Source organism: Nomascus leucogenys, chromosome 7b, assembly GCF_006542625.1.
Source record: "Nomascus leucogenys isolate Asia chromosome 7b, Asia_NLE_v1, whole genome shotgun sequence".
In the NCBI taxonomy this organism is placed as follows: domain Eukaryota; kingdom Metazoa; phylum Chordata; class Mammalia; order Primates; family Hylobatidae; genus Nomascus; species Nomascus leucogenys.
In genome coordinates this window covers 49,462,622-49,481,901 of record NC_044387.1, presented here as the reverse complement: position 1 = coordinate 49,481,901, position 19,280 = coordinate 49,462,622, and the positions used below count along the sequence as shown (strand labels likewise).

At 55.5% G+C, this 19,280-nt stretch overlaps 1 protein-coding gene across 2 annotated transcripts in view; it reads left to right on the top strand.

Moving 5' to 3' along the window:
* Positions 1–19,280, top strand: part of BCR (BCR activator of RhoGEF and GTPase) — a 138,627-nt gene that overhangs the window by 86,665 nt on the left and 32,682 nt on the right. For both annotated transcript variants that reach the window (XM_030815944.1, XM_030815945.1), the window contains exons 5-8: positions 3,394–3,501; positions 6,510–6,570; positions 8,091–8,143; positions 8,631–8,771. In XM_030815944.1, coding sequence (XP_030671804.1) covers positions 3,394–3,501; positions 6,510–6,570; positions 8,091–8,143; positions 8,631–8,771 — 363 coding nt within the window. The remainder of the gene's footprint in view (positions 1–3,393; positions 3,502–6,509; positions 6,571–8,090; positions 8,144–8,630; positions 8,772–19,280) is intronic.

Below are 19,280 nucleotides of genomic sequence, written 5' to 3'. Positions count from 1 at the left end.
ACCTAGTGGACATGACTTGGCCTGCCGCCCTCCTGAGAAATGGAGAATCGTGTTGTTGGGGGGAAAAAACACATCCAGAGCTCTTCCCCAGATAATATTCCGAAATCACTCAGAGACTTTTTTAAAACTTTAATATCTGAGGAACACTGGAATTTAACTTTGGAAAGTTTCCGCTGGCTGCCCTGGAGGCCTTGAGCTACCTTCATGCGTCAGATGATGCAGCCGGAAGACTCGGAGGAGAGGCTGGGGTTGCAGTGGGAAGTTGTTCCCCATAACCACGAGCTGAGTACTCACGTGTGTTCAACCTGGGCTGGGTGCTGGGGACTCCTCAAGGACAGATAGGCCCGGTGCCTGCCCTTGTCCCTATGACCAGCTCAGTAGGATTGTCCCAGCATCGCTCTGTTAGGCTTCCTGGTTGGACAAGTCTTAGGACCAAAGGAGCTTTCAGTGCCCTGCCCAGCCTCAGTGCCTCTTCCAAGCCCAGGAACTCGTGATCCACGTCCAGTGGTTCAGAAAGCCAGACTCAGATGCGGCTTCTGCCACCTCCTCCTGCGGGGCTGCACGGGCTGACTTCCCTGCTGGGGGTTGTGGTTCTGGCTGAAGTTTTATCAACTCAGAATTTTTATTTTTCTAATTTCAAATTTACAGGAGAGCTGTAAGAATGGGGCAAAGAGCTCTAGTATAGCCTTCACCCAGATACACTGATGGTAACTTTTTGCCACATTTGCTTTATCTCTTTCTGTGCACACACAACACACATGGACACATAAACACACAAACACAAGATGTTTCCCCTCTGAATACTTCATTTGCTAAGAACAAGGACATTCTCTCCTGTAACCCACAGTACAATTTGTCAAATTCAGGAAATTTCACATTCATGAGATACTGCTATTTAATATGTAGTTCATATAAATTTCCCCCAAGTTAACACTTGCATTCTTCACAGCTGTTTTCATTCTCTGATTCAGGACCCGGTTTAAGATGTGCTTGGTTGCCACATCTCTCTAGTCTCCTTCCATCTGTACCAGTTCCTTAGATTTTGCTTGTCTTCCATGACCTTGACTTTTTATTTTTCTTGAGATAGAGTCTCCCTCTGTCACCGAAGCTGGAGTACAGTGGCACAGTCTTGTCTCACTGCAACCTCCGCCTCCTGGGTTCAGGCGATTCTCCTGCCTCAGCCTCCCTGAGTATCTGGGACTACAGGTGCGTGCCACCATGCCCAGCTAATTTTTTGTGTGTTTTTAGTAGAGAGACGGTTTCACCATGTTGGCCAGGCTGGTCTCGAACTCCTGACCTCAGGTGATCCGCCCTCCTCGGCCTCCCAAAGTACTGGGATTACAGGGACGAGCCACCGCACCCTGCCTTTTTTTTTTTTTCCTTTTGGAGATGGAGTCTTGCTCTATCACCCAGGCTGGAGTGCAGTGGCGTGATCTTAGCTCCTTGCAACCTCTGCCTCCCAGGTTCAAGCGATTCTCCTGTCTCAGCCTCCCAAGTGGCTGGGATTATAGGCATGTGCCATCACACCCGTCTAATTTTTGTATTTTCAGTAGAAACTGGGTATTGCCATGTTGGCCAGGTTGGTCTTGAACTCCTGACCTCAGGTGATCTGCCTGCCTCGGCCTCCCAAACTGCTAGGATTACAGGTGTGAACTGCCGCGCCCAGACAACCTTGATATTTTTTGAAGGGCACAGGCCCACTCGGGTTTGCCAGTTTCCTCAGAACAGCTTCACGTTCTGCGTAACAGCACCACAGCAACAAGGCTGTGTGCTTCTCAGTGCATCAGATCCGGAGGCACGTTTTTGATTAGTGAAAAATATGGAAAGGAATTACTTAGAACTTCTCACAAGCCACCTGGAAGATGTGAGCTCCTGGAGCAGGAGGGAGGAGAAGTCTTGAAAGGAGTCCTCCTCCCAAGACCCCTGGGGCCCTGCTGAGCTGTCACCTCTTCTGAGAGGCTGTCCTGGTCCTGACCACATTCTCAAAAGCAGCCTCGTTGCTCTCAGTCCCTGTCCCGCTTGTAACCATCTGCCATTACTTTGCTTGTGTGTGTTCATGCATGTGTTTATCAGGTGCTCTCCTGTGAGAACACCAGCTTCAGAGGGCAGCGTCGTGTCTGAATTGTTTACCACTGTGGTGACAAGGCCTAAAGCAGGCCCTTGGCTGCTTTGTGTCAAGGCTGGGAGGCACTCAGTGACTTGCAAAGGAGGGAGGAGGGAAAGAAAGAAGAGCTCTGGGCCTCATCACTGCACGGATGAGGAAGAACCTAGAATTGGAGGATGCAAGGACTCCTCCGGGTGGTCAGCATGGCAGGGGCCTGTCAGGTGTCTTCCGGCTGCTACCCTTTCCTCGTACACTCTAAGCCCCTTCTTGCAGCCCCTGTAGGGAGCAGGGCCAGAAGATCAGACAGTGCCGAGGGTGCCTGGTTTATCCAGCATCTGGGATTGTCATCTGTAGAAACATAAAATTCAATACAAATGCAAATGCACATGGAAATAAAATTTAGGTTTGACACAAAACAAACGCCAGAAGCCGTGAATGCCTTGGTCTTCCAGCTTGCAGTCAGCTACAGTGGGAGTCTCCAGCCCTGACCAGTGCATCTCCTGGGTCTGCCCTTACACTCCCCAGGCCTAGGTTTGCTGGTTTTTCCCTCGCTGCCCATAAAGGTGTTGTGGGGCCCAGAGATGGCAGTGTCTGCTGCACTCACACAAGTTGTTGCTGAATCGAGTGTGTGTGTGAGCTGGAGGTGCAGTGAGGAGATCTGTTATTGCCATTGGTTTAATAAAGAACAAACAGAACACCTCTCGCCTTACAGCCAGTCAGTCTCCCCCAGCCACGTGTGTAGCATGACACCTGAGCACCCTCATCAGGCCCAGGATGGGCTTGTGTCTATGCAGCGTGAGGCTCTCTTCTGCAAAGACGGCAGGACTTGGCATTTCTTATGTGTCTGAAGGGACTGGACATGCGTGGAACACCATGGGTGGGGAAGGGGGTGACCTCTGTGTCCAGGGTACACTCCTGCAGCCAGAATGGGTAAGTGCTGCTTGCAGACACTTGTCCAGATTCACTGACAACCTCGAACTTCAGCTGCCGCTCATGGCACCATTTCAGCGAGTGGGGTGGGAGGAATAAGTAGCTCTGGAAGGGAACTGTTACCTGCCTGGCACAGTGAGTCACTTCTCAGCATGTCATTTTGGGAGCGGGAAGTGTGCTGGGTGCGTGGGGAGGGGAGCAGGTAGGAGGGAGCAGCACGGAAGCACCGAGGCCTCTGCAGCCTGTGTGCCGTCTGCTGTCCCTGGAGTTTCTGCAGAGCTGTGCATGGGAGCCTGCTCTTCAGAAAGATGGGGGAGCAGCAGCACCTGTCCCACTCTCTCTTCCTTCCTCCCCCTCAGGCCAGCCAGCTGGGTGTGTACCGGGCCTTTGTGGACAACTATGGAGTTGCCATGGAAATGGCTGAGAAGTGCTGTCAGGCCAATGCTCAGTTTGCAGAAATCTCCGAGGTAATGCCTTGATGCCGTTCAGACAGGTGCACCGCTGACTCCCACCTGTACCCACCACCTCCTGAGGAGAACAGGGTGCACCAGATCAAGATCTGGTCGTGAACCCCAGCTGTTTCCAGATTCTGTTGGGTTTGTTGCATCAGCCCTGTGCTGGGGATGCTGTTGTGCCCAGACAGAAGGAGCAGCCCACAAGGCGTCCTGCCTCCCCAGGGGCGAGGGCCTGATTCTGGGGGTTGCCGAGTTCCGGGGACACTGTTTGCACTGTCTGCAGTGAGGGGTGTCTGTAGTTCTGCCCGTTAACAGCTCTCACCACAAGAGTCCTGAGGCTGACTTTGTAGCTGGCACTGGAGGCGAGGCCGGAGTTGGCCCACTCTTCCTTTTCTAGCCTGCCAGAGACCTTGAGAGCATTGAGGAAGCATTGAGGGGTTAGTGCCGTGGGGTGAGGGCTCATGGCACCTGTGCTCTGTAGACCCATGTGGGGAGCAAAGCGACGGGTTGGAGCTGCACTAACCCAGGCCCCAGATCTGAGAGGCTGCTGACTCCCTCCTGCATTTAGCCCCAGGAAGCTGAAACCTCAAACCGTGCAGTGTTAGCACCCAGGGCCTCGAAAGAGTCATTCAGAAACAGAGACCATGAATGGGCCTTTCAGGAGGCTGGTGGCCCAGCTGGAACCAGAACCCAGCCACACCCCTGTGTCTGCACTCCAGACTGGGGTTCTTCCTGCCCTTCCCCAGCCTGTGTCTGCCTGGTGGTCACTCTGCAACATTTTCCTCTTTGGCTGCCCTTGCCTCTGCACGAGCGCCCCATCTTGCTGTAGCTTTGCCTTCTGACTTGGCTTTCCCCCACCCTGCAAGGGTTCTGAGCAGAAAGCCCTCCATGTGAGAACCGCAGGGTTAGAAAGAGACATGGGCACTAGAAATAGGGAGTGAATGCTGTCACCCTTGCTGGGACACACCCTCAGCTGTCACCTCTGGGCTTTGCTCCTGAGGCTTTGTGCCGTCTTATTGTTTATCACAGGATGGAGCATCACGGGCTTCGCTCTGATGTCTCCAGTGGTGATAGTACCTGCCGCTCTGTTCCTCCAGAGTCCGTGGGGCACCCCGCTCCACCAGGTGCTGCTGGTAACAGGCTCTGCATGCATCCAGGGCTCCAGCTCCCTTCCCACTGCCAGACTCCCTCTGGAACATTCAATCTGTTCTCTTTTCCTTTTTCATTAAATGAGCAACCCTCCTCCCCAGCAGCTGGAATGGTGGCACCGAATTTCAATTAACCTTGACAAATCAGGGACCTGATCTTTTAAGAGCAGGTTACAGTTAAGTGGGCAAGTTCAAGTCCACCCAGACAGGCTTCTGCAGAGGAGGGAGGAAACACCATGGGACACCACCTGGAGATCACGTGGTCCCACCAACCATGCACCAGTGGATTCTGAGCCATGGTTGAGATGCAGGGAGTGGAATGGGGCTCAGGGCCAGCCGCAAACCGACTCACTGTGAAAGTTTGTGGCACCTGCACCATCAGGGCGACATGCCCTTTGGTTCTCTGTGTTCCAAAAAAGACCCAGAGGAATTGGAGCCACCCAAAGAAAGCAGAGTCAAACTCAAGGAAGAGAAAGCAGCAAGCCCTGCGGAGGTGTAGGGGGGTCAGTGCTCGGGCATGGGAGTTCGAGGATCACTCTCAAGGAAGGAGTGGAGTAGCGTCCATCTTCTCTTGGGACAGTCCTGAGAGATGGGCAGCATCCGGTTAGATCTGGTTCCATGGAACGCCAGCTCTCCAGACAGTAGGTAATAGGAATTACATGAAAAGGGCTTTGGGAGTCAGGCCAGTTTGGGAAATGCAGGGTTAAACCAAACTCATAAGTTTTCTTGAGGCACGTGTTCCTGGAGCTCCTAGGTGACTCCCAAGCATCGCACTGTCCACGGACACGTGGGCTGCCTCCCAGGCTCTTGTGAGCCCAGCACCTGGTTTTTGCAGTCTTTTGTTTGGCTCTCCCACCCCGTCACACCCTTTGGGAACTGCTGAGTCAGATGTACAGAAGAACAATCACTGCGAGGGCTGTTAAACTCTCAGGAAAGGTACCAAAGTGCATGGCAGCGTTTGGCTCCAGTGAGCTGGAAAACACTTTCTTTTGGTCTTGAGATGTTTCCTGCAGCACAAGAGTTTGGCAGAGCAACCTCAGAACCTCTTCCATCTCTGCTGTTTATGCTTTTGTTCAGAAGCTTAGTACCAGGAATTAATCTCAGCTCCTTCCCAGAGGATTTTAGGCACACAGGGATCTTTTATTCTGCACTTCTCCAGTGATGCTTTCAACGCAGTTGTATCAAAACAGCCTAGGCTATTCACTTACAAGCCCTGCTTTTGCCCTGGGAATCTTAGCACCTCATTTTTTAGTAAGTACACTTGCAAATCCAGAGAGGGCAGGTGGAGGTATAATCCAGTGTCAGTCTGCAGTGGTGGGCCTGCCTTGGCCGTCTCCAAAGATGGGTGCTCTTCTGAACTGCCAGCCCCCTGCATGCTGTCTAATTGCCCCAAGAAAACAGTGACGTGTTTAGGAGCGTGCTCCTGTTGGCCTCCATTTACAGGATCCTGTGTCAGAGGATCTCAGCCAGGCGTGATTTTGTTCACAAGGGACACTTAGCAATGCCTGGAGACATTTTGGTTGTCACAGCGGCAGGAAGGCAGGTGTGTTCCTGTACCTATAGGTAGAGGCCAGGGCAGCTGCTCAGCACCCTACAGTGCCCAGGACAGCTGCTCAGAGAATTTGTAGCCCAAAATGTCAACAGTGACCTGGCTGAGAAGCCCTGTCCCAGGTGGACCGCTGCATCCAGGGCATCCTGTGTGCTCAGCTTGCTCGTGGGTCCCTGCACACCCTGTGATTTCATTATCAGCTCAGAATGCACCTGGGGTTTGTTGCAGTGAGGGAAAGCTGAAATTGTTGCCAAAGGGGGAACTTTCTGCATCATCAAAGCTGCTTCTGTCATCTGTGTGAACATGCGCTTTTCTCTCTGCAGAACCTGAGAGCCAGAAGCAACAAAGATGCCAAGGATCCAACGACCAAGAACTCTCTGGAAAGTGAGTTTTGCATGCTGAGCTCTCTGTGTGCCCTCGTCGGGGAGGCTGCTGCTGGCAGAGGGGGCGTTGTGGAAAAGCAGGCACAGTGCCCACTTGGGTCACCCCTTGGCACCTTCCCTGTTCTGCTCTTCAAATAGAGTGGGGACGAGGAAAGAACAGCTCAGGGAGGGCAGGGAAGCATACCATCAGGACCAGTTTGCCACCAACAGCAGCAACAAGGTGCTGCTTAAATTGACTTAAATGTCATCGTGTTGACCCCAGTGGCCTTGTAAGGAGGATTTTTTTTTTTTTTTTTTTTGAGGTGGAGTTTTGGCTCACTGCAACCTCCACCTCCCGGGTTCAAGTGATCCTCCTGCCTCAGCCTCCCAAGTAGCTGGGATTACAGGCAGACACCACCACAGCCAGCTAATTTTTAATAGAGACTGTATTTTTAATAGAGACTAATTTTTAATAGAGACTGTATTTTTAATAGAGACTGGGTTTCCCCCATATTGTTCAGGCTGGTCTTGAACTCCTGACCTCAAGTGCCTTGGCTTCCCAAAGTGCTGGGATTACAGGCGTGAGCTGCCGCACCCAGCTGTAACAAGGATTTTATTTTCTGTTTTTGCCGATGACAAGTTTGGTCATAAAGTAATCTGTGCAGAGCACAGGCTTTGAGTGGCTGGGCAGGAATTGAGTCCAGAGTTGCTGGGAAAGTGGTATCAGGAATTATCAGTCATTTCTTACTTTCAGTTGTTAGGGTGTTATGAATAGTTACACTTGCAAAGAACAGCAGCCCCCGGAGCTTTGTGCTCCGAACCTCAGTTTCCCCATCTGCAAAATGAAAATAGCGATGTGTGCCTTACGCTGGTCGTGGGAGTCTTGTGAAGAGCATACTTGGCATGTCTCAGAACACACCTAAGCGTCCATGCCTGGGATGGGCCACGCTCACTGTCATCATGGAGAAGCACGGGTGGCTGAGGCTGGCCAGGGCTCCCACTGCAGTGGGGCTTACGTTCCTCTGGAGTCCGGGTGTCCTCGGGCAGGTCGCCAGAGAACCTGTCAAACCAAGAGTTGTGTTGGCATCTGAGTAGGTTTCTGCCTGTCTCAGAGTCAGGCATCTGAAATGTCCCGGGATCGATGGTAAGAGCAGCTAAGAGTCTGCTCAGCTTACCCTCTGGGCTGGGGAGCAGGTCTCCCTCCAGAATTGGGGCCCTCCCCAGCCCATCCTTGCCAGGGTGGGTTCCCTGACCTCAGGCTAGAGGAGCGGCAGTGCTGAGCCTTTTTAGCTGTTGTCACCGAGCCAGCCGTGCAGGCTCGAGTCTGACAGCCGCTCTGGACTCTGCATGCAGTGAATGTCCTGGACTTAAAAGTGTTCCTGTTGGGTGCTCTAGCCTTGCCCTTGTCACTGTGCAGAGGGGAGATGGGGCCTGTGGAGGCTGGGGCAGCCCCCTCCACACTCACCCTTGCACCGAGGGTGGTCAGGCAGCTGGTGTGCTTCTCCATATGCGGCCTCTCTCACCACCTGTCTCTCTCCACAGCTCTGCTCTACAAGCCTGTGGACCGTGTGACGAGGAGCACGCTGGTCCTCCATGTGAGTCACAGCGCCCCTCCGGACCGGGACCAAAACTGCCCCCTCAGGCACACACAGCAACAATGTTCTGAGACCTTTTTTTAGTTGTCATAGCTGCAGCCAAGGGCATCTAATGGGTAGAGGCCTGGGATGGTGTTGGACATTCTGTAGTGAAAGGACAGCTCTCTCTTGTCCCTCAACAAAGAATTACTCCATGCAAAATGTCCGCAGTGTTGAGGTTGAGAAACCCTGCCCTAGATCCTTACAGAGGAGCCCCTCCTGGCCATGTGCATGCAGCGTGGGTTTGCTGGATCACATGTAGGACCTGCTTCCAGGATGGTGCTCACACAAGCTGTGTCCGCAAAGCTGGGGCCCAAGTGAGAGAGGCAGTGGTGACACTGAGGGAGCCAGCGCTCTGCTCCATCCGCACTTTCTGTCTGCACTTTGCACACAGTGGCAGGTGCCAGTGCTCCTCTGTGTCTAACTCAAGTCTTTCTTCCTGGGGCAGGACTTGCTAAAGCACACTCCTGCCAGCCACCCCGACCACCCCTTGCTGCAGGACGCCCTCCGCATCTCACAGAACTTCCTGTCCAGCATCAACGAGGAGATCACACCCCGACGGCAGTCTATGACGGTGAAGAAGGGAGAGGTGAGTGTGGCAGGGGATGGCTTGGATCCACCCAGCCTGCTGAGCTGGGGGCATGCAGGGCACCCTCAATCTGAGGTCTAGAGCCCCTCCTGGTCCTCAGCAGACCTTGCCTTCTGGGATTGGTGAGTTTGGCTGCACACTCAGTCCTGTGTGGAAGGTGTCTGGGTGCAGTCGTAGGGGTGACCCCGCATGCACCATGCCCTCCAGGCGGCAGCCATCACCATGCCTCACTCAGCCACCTCTTTCCTTTTCTGTCATTGTGGTTTATGTCCAGGGACCCCTTTTTTTATCCCCCACACTCTTGCCAGCTCAGGCTGTACAGCCAAGGAGACTTGTGCAAAGGAGGTGAGTAGGAGGATGGCATTTTGTCTGCCTGGAATCCTCCTACTTCCTCCTGAGTGCTTTCATTAAAAAACAGTTAACATCAGGTTTAAGGATTAGAAAGTGGGGTTTGTGGTTTGTGTCTGTGACGTGAGACTGGATGAAGCACTTCACGTCTTCCTCCGGGAAGACTCTCCTTCCCCTTCCCCCCGTCACTGACGTACTCTGTGTGCACGTCATCAATGAGCAGGCATGGCCTGTGCCCGTGTTGCTCTGAGCCTTCCTAGGTGGGGCCTGGCACATAGTGAGGCAGATGCATTCCCAGGCAGGTAGCAGCTACTGAGAACGGCCGAGGCATGCAAACTGGGGAGCCGGTGTCCAGGGGAACAGCTGTTGTCAGAAGCAGCACTGAGGCGAGGGGAGCTGACCCACGGCCTCAGGGGTCTCATGCAGGGACAGAAGCTGTCTGGCCCAGGCAGGACACAGGCTGGGCGTGAACCTGACTGTAGTTGCCTCAGAACCACCTCATGGCTGGGTGCAGTGGCTCACGCCTGTAATCCTAGCACTTTGAGAGGCGTAGGCGGGTGGATCATGAGGTCAAGAATTCGAGACCAGCCTTGCCAACATGGTGAAACCCCGTCTCTACTAAAAATACAAAAATTAACTGGGCATGGTGGTGGGCATCTGTAATCCCAGCTACTCGGGAGGCTGAGGCAGGTGAATTGCTTGAACCCAGGAGGCAGAGTTTGCAGTGAGCCGAGATCTCACCACTGCACTTCAGCCGGGTGACAGAGTGAAACTCCATCTCAAAAAAAAAAAAACAGAACCACCTCCTTCTCCTTCTTCTGGTTCATGGGCCAGGTGGTCGGCCCTGTACCAAGGTCACAGGCTCTGTCCTCAGGGCCCCCAGGGTGGACCTGCCCAGCACATGGGACTTGCTTTCCTCCTTCTGCCCTGGGCCACCAGGCAGGCAGCTGTCAGCCCCGTCTGCCGCACACCACTTTGGGAATGGTACCCTGAGTGTCCAGAGTCTAATCCGAGTTGACCTTGAGTGAGGGACTTGGTCAAGTTTCTCCTGGTGGGCCTGGCCCCGGAAGGGCAGGGAGGAGGAGGGAGCTGTCCCTTCCATTCCACTCTCCGGCTTGTCCAAGCCCTGAAGCTGGGCAGACTCAGGATCCCATGCCAGCATCATGAGGACTGACCCAGTGGGTGGCCTAGAGCTTCTCCCAACTGGGCCCATTCCTTGTCTTTGCAGCAGGATGGGAACATGGCCCCACCTCATTGGGCCCTTGGGCTCTCAAATGGGCATGATTTAGTGGCAGTCCTGGCCATCCGTGTTGGCTCCTTGGCAGTCTCTGAACTCATTGAAGGCGGAAGTGGGTCCCTGGCACCTTCCAGGGGAGGTGTTGAGCAGTGCACGTGTTCCCCAGCTGATCAGGGGAGGCGTTGAGCAGTGCAAGTGTTCCCCAGCTGATCAGGGGAGGCGTTGAGCAGTGCAAGTGTTCCCCAGCTGATCAGGGGAGGCGTTGAGCAGTGCAAGTGTTCCCCAGCTGATCAGGGGAGGCGTTGAGCAGTGCAAGTGTTCCCCAGCTGATCAGGGGAGGCGTTGAGCAGTGCAAGTGTTCCCCAGCTGATCAGGGGAGGCGTTGAGCAGTGCAAGTGCTCCCCAGCTGATCAGGGGAGGCGTTGAGCAGTGCAAGTGTTCCCCAGCTGATCAGGGGAGGCGTTGAGCAGTGCAAGTGTTCCCCAGCTGCTCATTCCGTGGCTGTGACCTGGGAGTGATGGGGAATCAGATCTTGCTTCTTGAAGCAACAACCGGGCCCTGCCCTTGGTTCTCTTCCCTGGCTCAGGGCCACAGAAGGAGAGCAAACCTGTGACAAACCTGTGGGCAGTCCACACAGATCTAAGTGGATGTTGGATTTGCTTCACCTAAGCCTCCATGTGCGGGGTGGGTTCCTGCCAGGCTCACCCTACCCTCCTGAGACGCCTGCTCTTTCTCTTCTACTGACTGTTCTTTTATGAGTGCTCTGACCTCCTGGGAAGTGAGTGTGGGCGTCCTTTTTCCCATGGCTTCTCCTGCGCCAAGTCTGCTCCCTGCAAATCCAGCTACCATCTAGCATCCCTAGAGAGAAGGAAGGGCCTTCTCAGTGCTCGGATCATTGGAATCCACTGCTTTGGGGAATTGAGGAAAACACGATGTTGCCTAGAAGTTGGCACCCAGGCCCTCGTTCCTGCATCCGTCCCCATGGGGGCCGACTTCCATGCTTACCCATGGCCACGTCTCGAGGCCACCAAGGAGGAAGTGTAATTTAAGAAGGGCTGGGTGCGGCTGGGCGTGGTGGCTCACACCTGTAATCCAAGTACTTTGGGAGGCCGAGGCGGGCGGATCACCAGGTCAGGAGTTCGAGACCATCCTGGCTAACATGGTAAAACCCCATCTCTACTAAAAATACAAAAAAATTAGCTGGGGATGGTGGTGGGCACCTGTAGTCCCAGCTGCTCAGGAGGCTGAGGCAGGAGAACCTTGTGAACCTGGGAGGCAGAGGTTGTAGTGAGCTGAGATTGTGCCACTGCACTCCAGCCTGGGTAACAGAGCGAGATTCTGTCTCAAAAAAAAACAGGGCTGGGCACTTCACAAAGGCAGGGGCCTGGATCTGCATCCTCCCCAGCACCTCGCCCTGGTGGAGGGGCATTTGCTCATTGGGGAGGGGTCACCTGGGTGCCTTAACTGCAAAGCAAGATGGAGGACTAATGACTAGAAAAGTCACCATGAGTCTGACCAGCACCCCTTCACTCAGAGCTTTCTATCTGAGGCACGTTAAGGGAGATGGTTTGATGGTGGCTAAGGCAGGATGATAGACAGATAGATGCCTGTGCTTTGCCCCTGCCCCTGCTATTCCTGGGGCAGATGCTGCTAATCAGGTTGGCATTCCAAGCCTGGACATCCACCTCAGTATCCCCTGGCACTGCCCAACGGGTTTGCAGTCCTTGATGCAGAAAGAAAGATGCCAGATGGGCGAAGCCCCACCAGGGTCCGCTCTCCCTCACTGCTACCAGTGTACTGATTTGGGGACACGCTTTTGCTTCCTTGCGTGTCCGTGCTCTCTGAGGGCAATGTTGCAGGGTCCGTGGCCCCTCCACGGGGTGTTGAGACTGAAAAGGTTTCACAGCCTGCGAGGGACTTTATGAAAGTGAGGGGTGATGTTCGGCCTGCATGCCGCCATCTGTGTCGGAGGTGACAGGCGAGCTCCCCTGACGACACTAGTCAGGAAAGAGGGGCAGAAGCTCCAGGCTACTTCCTCTTAGAATTTGCAGCCAGGGGCAGGGCCTGAGCATTTCTTTTCTGCCCATCTCTTAGTTTGGTACATGACATGGAGTGTCAAGTGCCCAAAGAGAGAAAGGAACTGTGCCTCTGCGTTCTCATGACGATTCTGTGGGGTCAGAGGTGATCTCCCTTTTACAGATGAGGAAACTGCGACTCAGAAAGGTTGAGTGTCTTGCCCACAGTCACACAGCCACTAAGTAGCTAAGCCAGGATGCAAGTGAGGCCACGGGCCCCTGGCCACCTGTGTGCCCCTTAGGTGTGTTACTCTTTGGTTCCCTTCCTCCTCTGTGAGCTGTAAGACGTTTCCACCCCTCCTCTTTTTTTTTTTTTTTTTTTTGAGACGGAGTCTCGCTCTGTTGCCCAGGCTGGAGTGCAGTGTTGCGATCTCGGCTCACTGCAAGCTCCGCCTCCCAGGTTCACGCCATTCTCCTGCCTCAGCCTCCCGAGTAGCTGGGACTACAGGCGCCCACCACCACGCCCGGCTAATTTTTCTGTATTTTTAGTAGAGACGGGATTTCACCGTGTTAGCCAGGATGGTCTCGATCTCCTGACCACGTGATCCGCCCGCCTCGGCCTCCCAAAGTGCTGGGATTACAGGCTTGAGCCACCACGCCCAGCCCCCTCCTCTTGTTCCTAGGGAAGAGGAGGAGATGTCCCTTTCAGCTCCGCACACTACCCCATCCCCTGCTGCTGCTGCTGCTGGGAGTGTGTCAAGGGGTTGGGGTTGTTTCTGGCTTCCCTGGCATTTGATGTCGAGAAGAAAGCTGCTTTCGTTGGCCTGAGTGTTTCAAGGTTCTCCTGCAGTCACTACTGGGCCTCTTGGGAGGTGGCCCATTGCTACCTGCTGAGCCTGGGCAAGTCTGGCATCGAGGAGAGGCCCAGGTGTGAACCCTGTGCAGGGTCAGCCACCCCAGCCCCAGACCCCCACTGTGACTCCTGTAATCTCATCGCCCTTTTCAGCTACGTCCCACGGCTCCAGGGCTGTGCTCTTTGGGGAACAGTGACTTTGGGCTGCATTCCAGGTGGCTTCCTGATGCTGAATGGTGGCCGGCAGGTGCTCCGGCTTCCCGGCATCCTGGCCCAAGCACACCTGGGGGCCATGAGCCACAGGTGCTGCCCAAGAGAATGCCCTCCTTAGCCTCCCCAAAATAACAGGATCAAAGGATCCCGCAGGCAGTTTCTTTCCAGGCCTGGGTTCTGAGGGCTGGTGGGTGGCGCTCATTTGTTTAGCTGAATTAACTTCACAGTTAGATAACCGATCCCCACTGCTGGGTGACTTCCCACATGGTTGCCTGTCTGTCTACTCGGAGCCTTGGCACCATGTGCTGCTCAGCACCCCCTCGGCCTGGACTCGGAAGCATAGCGGACGATCCAGTTTGGATGTTCTGTTTCCTAAGAGCCAGCCAGGCGTTGACCTCCAATACATCCATTCTCTGCCTGGGATCGCAGAGGCCTCTCTTGTAGGAAGAACACAGGCAGCAGTCCAAACGGGAGCTGCAGGAAGGCCCTGGAGGAGGGAAGTACCACCAGTGCAGGCTTGAGGCTGAGGGATGGTGAGGCTCGGGCAGAGGAGAACCAAGGTCTTTCAGTTGATGATTAAAGAGTTGGAGAACAGGCTGGGCATGGTGGCTCACACCTGTAATCCCAGCACTTTGGGAGGCCAAAGCGGGTGGATCACTTGAGGTTAGGAGTTAGAGACCAGCCTGGCCAACATGGTGAAACCCCGTCTCCACTAAAAATGCAAAAATTAGCCGGGCATGGTGGCAAGTGCCTATAATCCCAGCTACTCGGGAGGCGGAGGCAGGACAATTGCTTGAACCTGGGAGGTGGAGGTGGCCATGAGCCGAGATCATGCCATTGCACTCTGCACTTCAGCCTGGGCAACAGAGTGAAACTCTGTCTCAAAAAAAAAAAAAAAAAAAAGAGTTGGAAAACAGTTGGAGAAGCCAGACCCTGTTGGCAAAGTTTGCAAGGGGTGCTACGGAGAGGGAGGTGCCCACCCCAGGATGGGTGGGGTTCTCAGCTCTACTGGACACCAAACAGAAGCTGTAAGGGCAAGGCTAGTGCCCATGTCGAGGGCTAGGCCTTTCTGGGCCCTTCATAAACATTGGCAAACAAAGCTTGGGTTCTCGGCTTGTCTGGGCCAAGTTCTAATTCCTTCCAGGAGCGTGGGCACATTGCTTACCTCTGAGCTGTTTCTTCTCCAGGAAGTGGTGGAGCTGGAGCCTGCTGCATGGGAGGGTTCTGTGGAGTGAGATGAGATGTTTTACATCATGCTCTTTTCAGACCTTCTTGGCACCCAGGAAGAGCTCAGCAAACATTAGCTGCTACCAGCCACCCTGAGTGTGGCTGTCAGCCAGCATTGTTCTTCCCAGGCCCTGCCCTACCCTCCTCCTGGCATAGTGTCTCTCAGGGCATAGGAAACTTTCTTGGCCAGATTGGCCATGGGAGGCTTTCTTGGGGACCAGAGAGTCTGCAGGGGGGGCAAGTCAAGAGCAGGTGAGAGGGCGGGAAGGGCGAGCAGGACCCTTGACCTCATTCTCGGCTGCAGTGTAGATTGGCCTGCCTGGTGACCCTCCTTGCTCCTGGTCACACTGCCAAACCTCTGAAGTCTGCCACATCCCTGCATAGACAGGGCCACTGACAGGCAGTGGCAGCCAGTTCAGTGGCACTCAGCCAGGTCTCCAGGGGTGTGCGCTTTGCTCTGGGGGCAGGGTAGCGAGGACTAAGGCCACTGGCTGCCTCCAGGACCCCCCCACCAGCCAGCAGCTGGAAGCTCCACCTTGGTCTTCACTTGGGCCGTCTTCCTTCTCCACTTCCTCAGCTGCTACATGGGCTTCTTTGGCAACTTTTCCTTGTCCCACCAGTCAAGACCCTGCTGATTTGTTGATGACCAAACTGCAGTTCTTGTACCTGAGGAAGTTTTCCAGCATCTCCAGGGAGCCATGGTCTCTGGTTCCTGGAGCGTGTCGTAGTCGGTTCAGGCTGCTGTAACAAAGTACCGTCTGCTGAGAGGCTCACACACAGGCCTTTACCTCTCACAGTTCTGGAGGCTGGAGATCTGGCCAGGGTGCCAGCAGGGTCAGGTTCTGGTGAGGGCAGTGAGAAGCACGGCCACCCTCCCACTGTACCCTGACATGGCCTTCCTGGGAGTGGACATGGAGAGAGAAAAGGACCTCTCTTTTTTTCCTTCTTATGGGGACATTCATCCTATCACATGGGTTCTACTGCACGACCTCATCTACACCTGCTCACCTGGCAAAGGCCCCACCTCCAGATACCAGCCCATTGGAGTTAGGGCCTCAGCATAAATTCTGAGGCGGACATTCAGCCCTAACAGTGTGCTTCTTCCAGACTGGCCTTCCTGGGAAGACCCTGGATAGGCTGTGCCTGGGGCGGGGGTGATGTTGCACTGGTGACAGCTGGAGGAGGCAGCTGGCCTGGGGGAAGTCCCCTTAGCAAGGAGGTGCCCCTCACGCCCACCAGCCTGATGCGACCCCCTCCTCAGAAGACAGGGCACATAATGTGACCTCACAGGGCCTCAGTTTCCTTGTGTGTAGAAATCAGGGTTATGGTGCCTGCCTCGTAGAGTCCTGGTGAGGAGTGAGTGGTGTGTTCATGGGAAGCTGTGACTGTCACATTCCCACCTGCAGAGGACATGGCGAAGGGTGACAGCCCCGTGTGAGGCCCTGCAGGACGCAGTTTCATTTAATCCTCAGAACATACCACCAGACTGGTCTTTCTCACCCCATCATGTTTAAGGAAACGGAGGCTCCAAGAAATGGAGGAGCATAGCCAGCATCATCGTCACAGAGAAGAAGGGTGGGCTCGGGACAGTGAAAATGCAGGCTGTCCTGGCCACCCTTGCTTTCTGGGGGCTCCTGTGGGGATGATGATTTTAGCTGTTCGAGAAGACAGGTGGCGTTTCTTCCAGCTGGTGTTTCCCACCTGGGATGTGGGGGGCTCCCCAAAGGGAGTGTTGTCCTGCCAGCTGGGGCCTGCTGTCCCACCGCCCTGCCCCACTCCACAGTACACACAGGGACCCACGCCCACACGGGATTACTTGCACCAGGACACACACAGGCCTGACACGCACAGGGACATGCCCTTGCATGGGAACACACACACAGAAACATGGAGACACACACAGTGAGACACACGGGCGCACACCTACCCAGGCCACAGGCCTGTGTGGGGTTCCGTGCACGAGGGCACGCTCAGGCACTCACACTCACACGAGAATGAACACACCCGGAGACATGGAGACACACACAGGGACACGCAGACACAGAGCACATAGGATCTTCCCCTGTGCCCTTTTCACACACAGGCTCCCACGGCCCTGGGGAGCCAAAGTGTGGTGCCGTCCCTGTCCTGGGGCCACTGATGCCCTGGCCCTCTCTGTCCCACAGCTCCAGCTGGGAGTGTTTGCCCTAGGTGAGATGCTGAGCCTTGGGGACAGTGGTTTCCAGCCACGTGGCCTTATGCCGGCTTTGGGATGCAGTTAGGATTGTGACCCCAGCCCACCCTTGCCGTGTGCCCTGGAGGACGACTTGGGTGGGCTATGCAGGAAGCCTGTGCTGATCTCAAGGCCAACTGTCCATTACTCCAGGCCGGGGACCAGGCTGCTGAGCGCTTCCGCGAGGAACATCTCCTAGGCAGGGAGTGACATAGGCCATGCCACGTGGGCCTCCCAGCCATGCGCTGGTGTTGTGTGGGCTGGGAGGGCAGGCAGGGGCCGGGTAACGGGGACTGCAGAGCAGGGCCTGAGATGCTGTGACATACTGGGGTGCCTGTGGCTTTCGGGCTTCTCTCAGATGAGAGTTGCACAGGTGGGTGGGGGGTTGGGGAGGCTGTGGCAGCATCAGAAGAGTAGCCCAGAACCCACCGAGTCCACTGTCTGAGCCTCCCGGGCCTGCAGCCCACACCCCAGAGGGGCCACGTCCTCCCCACAGGCAGGCCTGTGTCCTCTCAACGTGGCAAGCCGGCATGTGGGTGCTACAGGCGCCCAGTGTGACACTCAGTAGCCTTGCTGAAGGCCGAGGGTGCCCCTTAGGTGGGTTGTGGGGAGCCTCTGCTGGAGAGGGAGCTGCGTTTCTTGACCACAGGCAGAGTGGGCTGGGTCTGCAGTTTCTGACCTGAGCATGGGGTGCCCTCTGCTGGTGATGGTGAGAAGCTCAGTGCCTTTGTATGGAGAAGGCTGCCGTCCAGCCCCGCCACTGCCCCAGAAGGAAGGTGCCTGAGACCCCTCCTCCTTGGCCGGGAGGCCCTTTGCTGTGTCCTTGCCAAGAGGACATACTGCAGTCCTTCCCGAAGGACCTCAGTGTCCTGGGACCCTACCCAGAGCTGGTCCCCGCTGCAGACCCAGCAGTTTGGGTTACCCGGCTTCAGCGCTCCAGCTCTACGTGATGTTTCTCCAGGTGCACATGCTGTTTCTTGCTTCCCCTGGGTGCCGTCACCAGGCGGCCGTCTGCCCTCGGCAGGCAGGGTGTGGGTGAGTGCCGATGAGTCATGGCCTTGGCACGCTGGCAGCCTTCCTACCCTTCCACTTATGGGCACCAGCGGCCCCTGCGTAATTCATTGGTTCCCCTTCACAAGAGCCGGCTGGCTGTCGTGAGCCAAGCTGCTTATGATGGTGACATGAAGCCTCCACCTCTGAGAGTGTTGGAGGCCTGGCCTAGGCTGTTATTGCAAATCGGGAGCTCTGCTGCCTCTGGCCCCAGAATGGGGGAAAAGTTCAGAGAGACAGAGGCTCCCCAAGAAGAACCTCAGGCTGCAGGTGACAGCCAGGCGAGGCGCCTGGTCTAGCCCCAGGACCAGCCTGGCTCCCTGAGAGCACAGGGCCTCATCACTTCTCGAGATGGGGACAGGTGCATCGCCTGCGGGGAGACACTGGGTTTTCACACCCTCTGTTGTATGTGCCTCCCCTGCAGACCCTTCCAACTCTCAGCGCAGGGCGGGGGTCGTCCTCCCTGTGAGCCTTCCCTCAGACCAGGTGGGCTGGGTGCCCACTAAACACTTGATCTCTCTCCCACGAAGTTGTGGACTCCTGAGCGTAGAGGCCTGTGAATGTTACTCCTCTCTTTCTGCGCTGCCTGGGACAGAGGGTGGACCTCCCTGAAGCTCGGTTTTCTCATTGAGGACCTGCCTACAGCCTGTTGTAGGGATTGGATCAAATAATTCAGGCGATGTGCTCGTGCAGTGCACTGGTCCCAGCGTGGGAAAGGCTTGCTGCGACAGCCTCTCATCCTATCCCTGTACCCTCGGCACAGCGCCCAACCCTGTGAGATACCAGGCACGGGTGACTTACCTAGACATGCCCATTCAGCAGCCCCTTGAGCAAGAAGAACCGACCCTTGCCTTTCAGATGCAGACCAAGATGCAGAAAGACACGTGGCTTATTGGCCTGTGCCCCCTGCCCTGTGCTGCCCACCTGCACTCCGCTTTAACCCTTCTCAGGCCGCAGGTGTCCAGGCAGGTGTCAGAGGTGCAGCCCGTGCACACCGGGGACCCTATCCGTCCTGTCTAGTTGGGAGGACTAGGAGTTCCACATGTGGGGCCCTCAGTTCCTGCTGCCCTCAGAACCAGGCCCGACCCTTGCCGTGACCTCGAGGGCTGCCACTTTTCAGAGTGCACTGGGCCCGTCTCCACCCATAGACCATACTGCCCCATCTGTACTTTGGGCACCAATCTCTCCCCACCACAGGGGCCTGTGCCTGAGATGGTCCCTCTACAGAAATACCTGCTCCTGGCATGGCTGGCTTCTTGCCAGTTCTGGATCTCCAGCTGCCACCCCAGAGAGGCACTGGCTTCCCTGTTTAAAGTGGGTCCCCCCATCACCCATCTTCACGTTAGACTGTTTG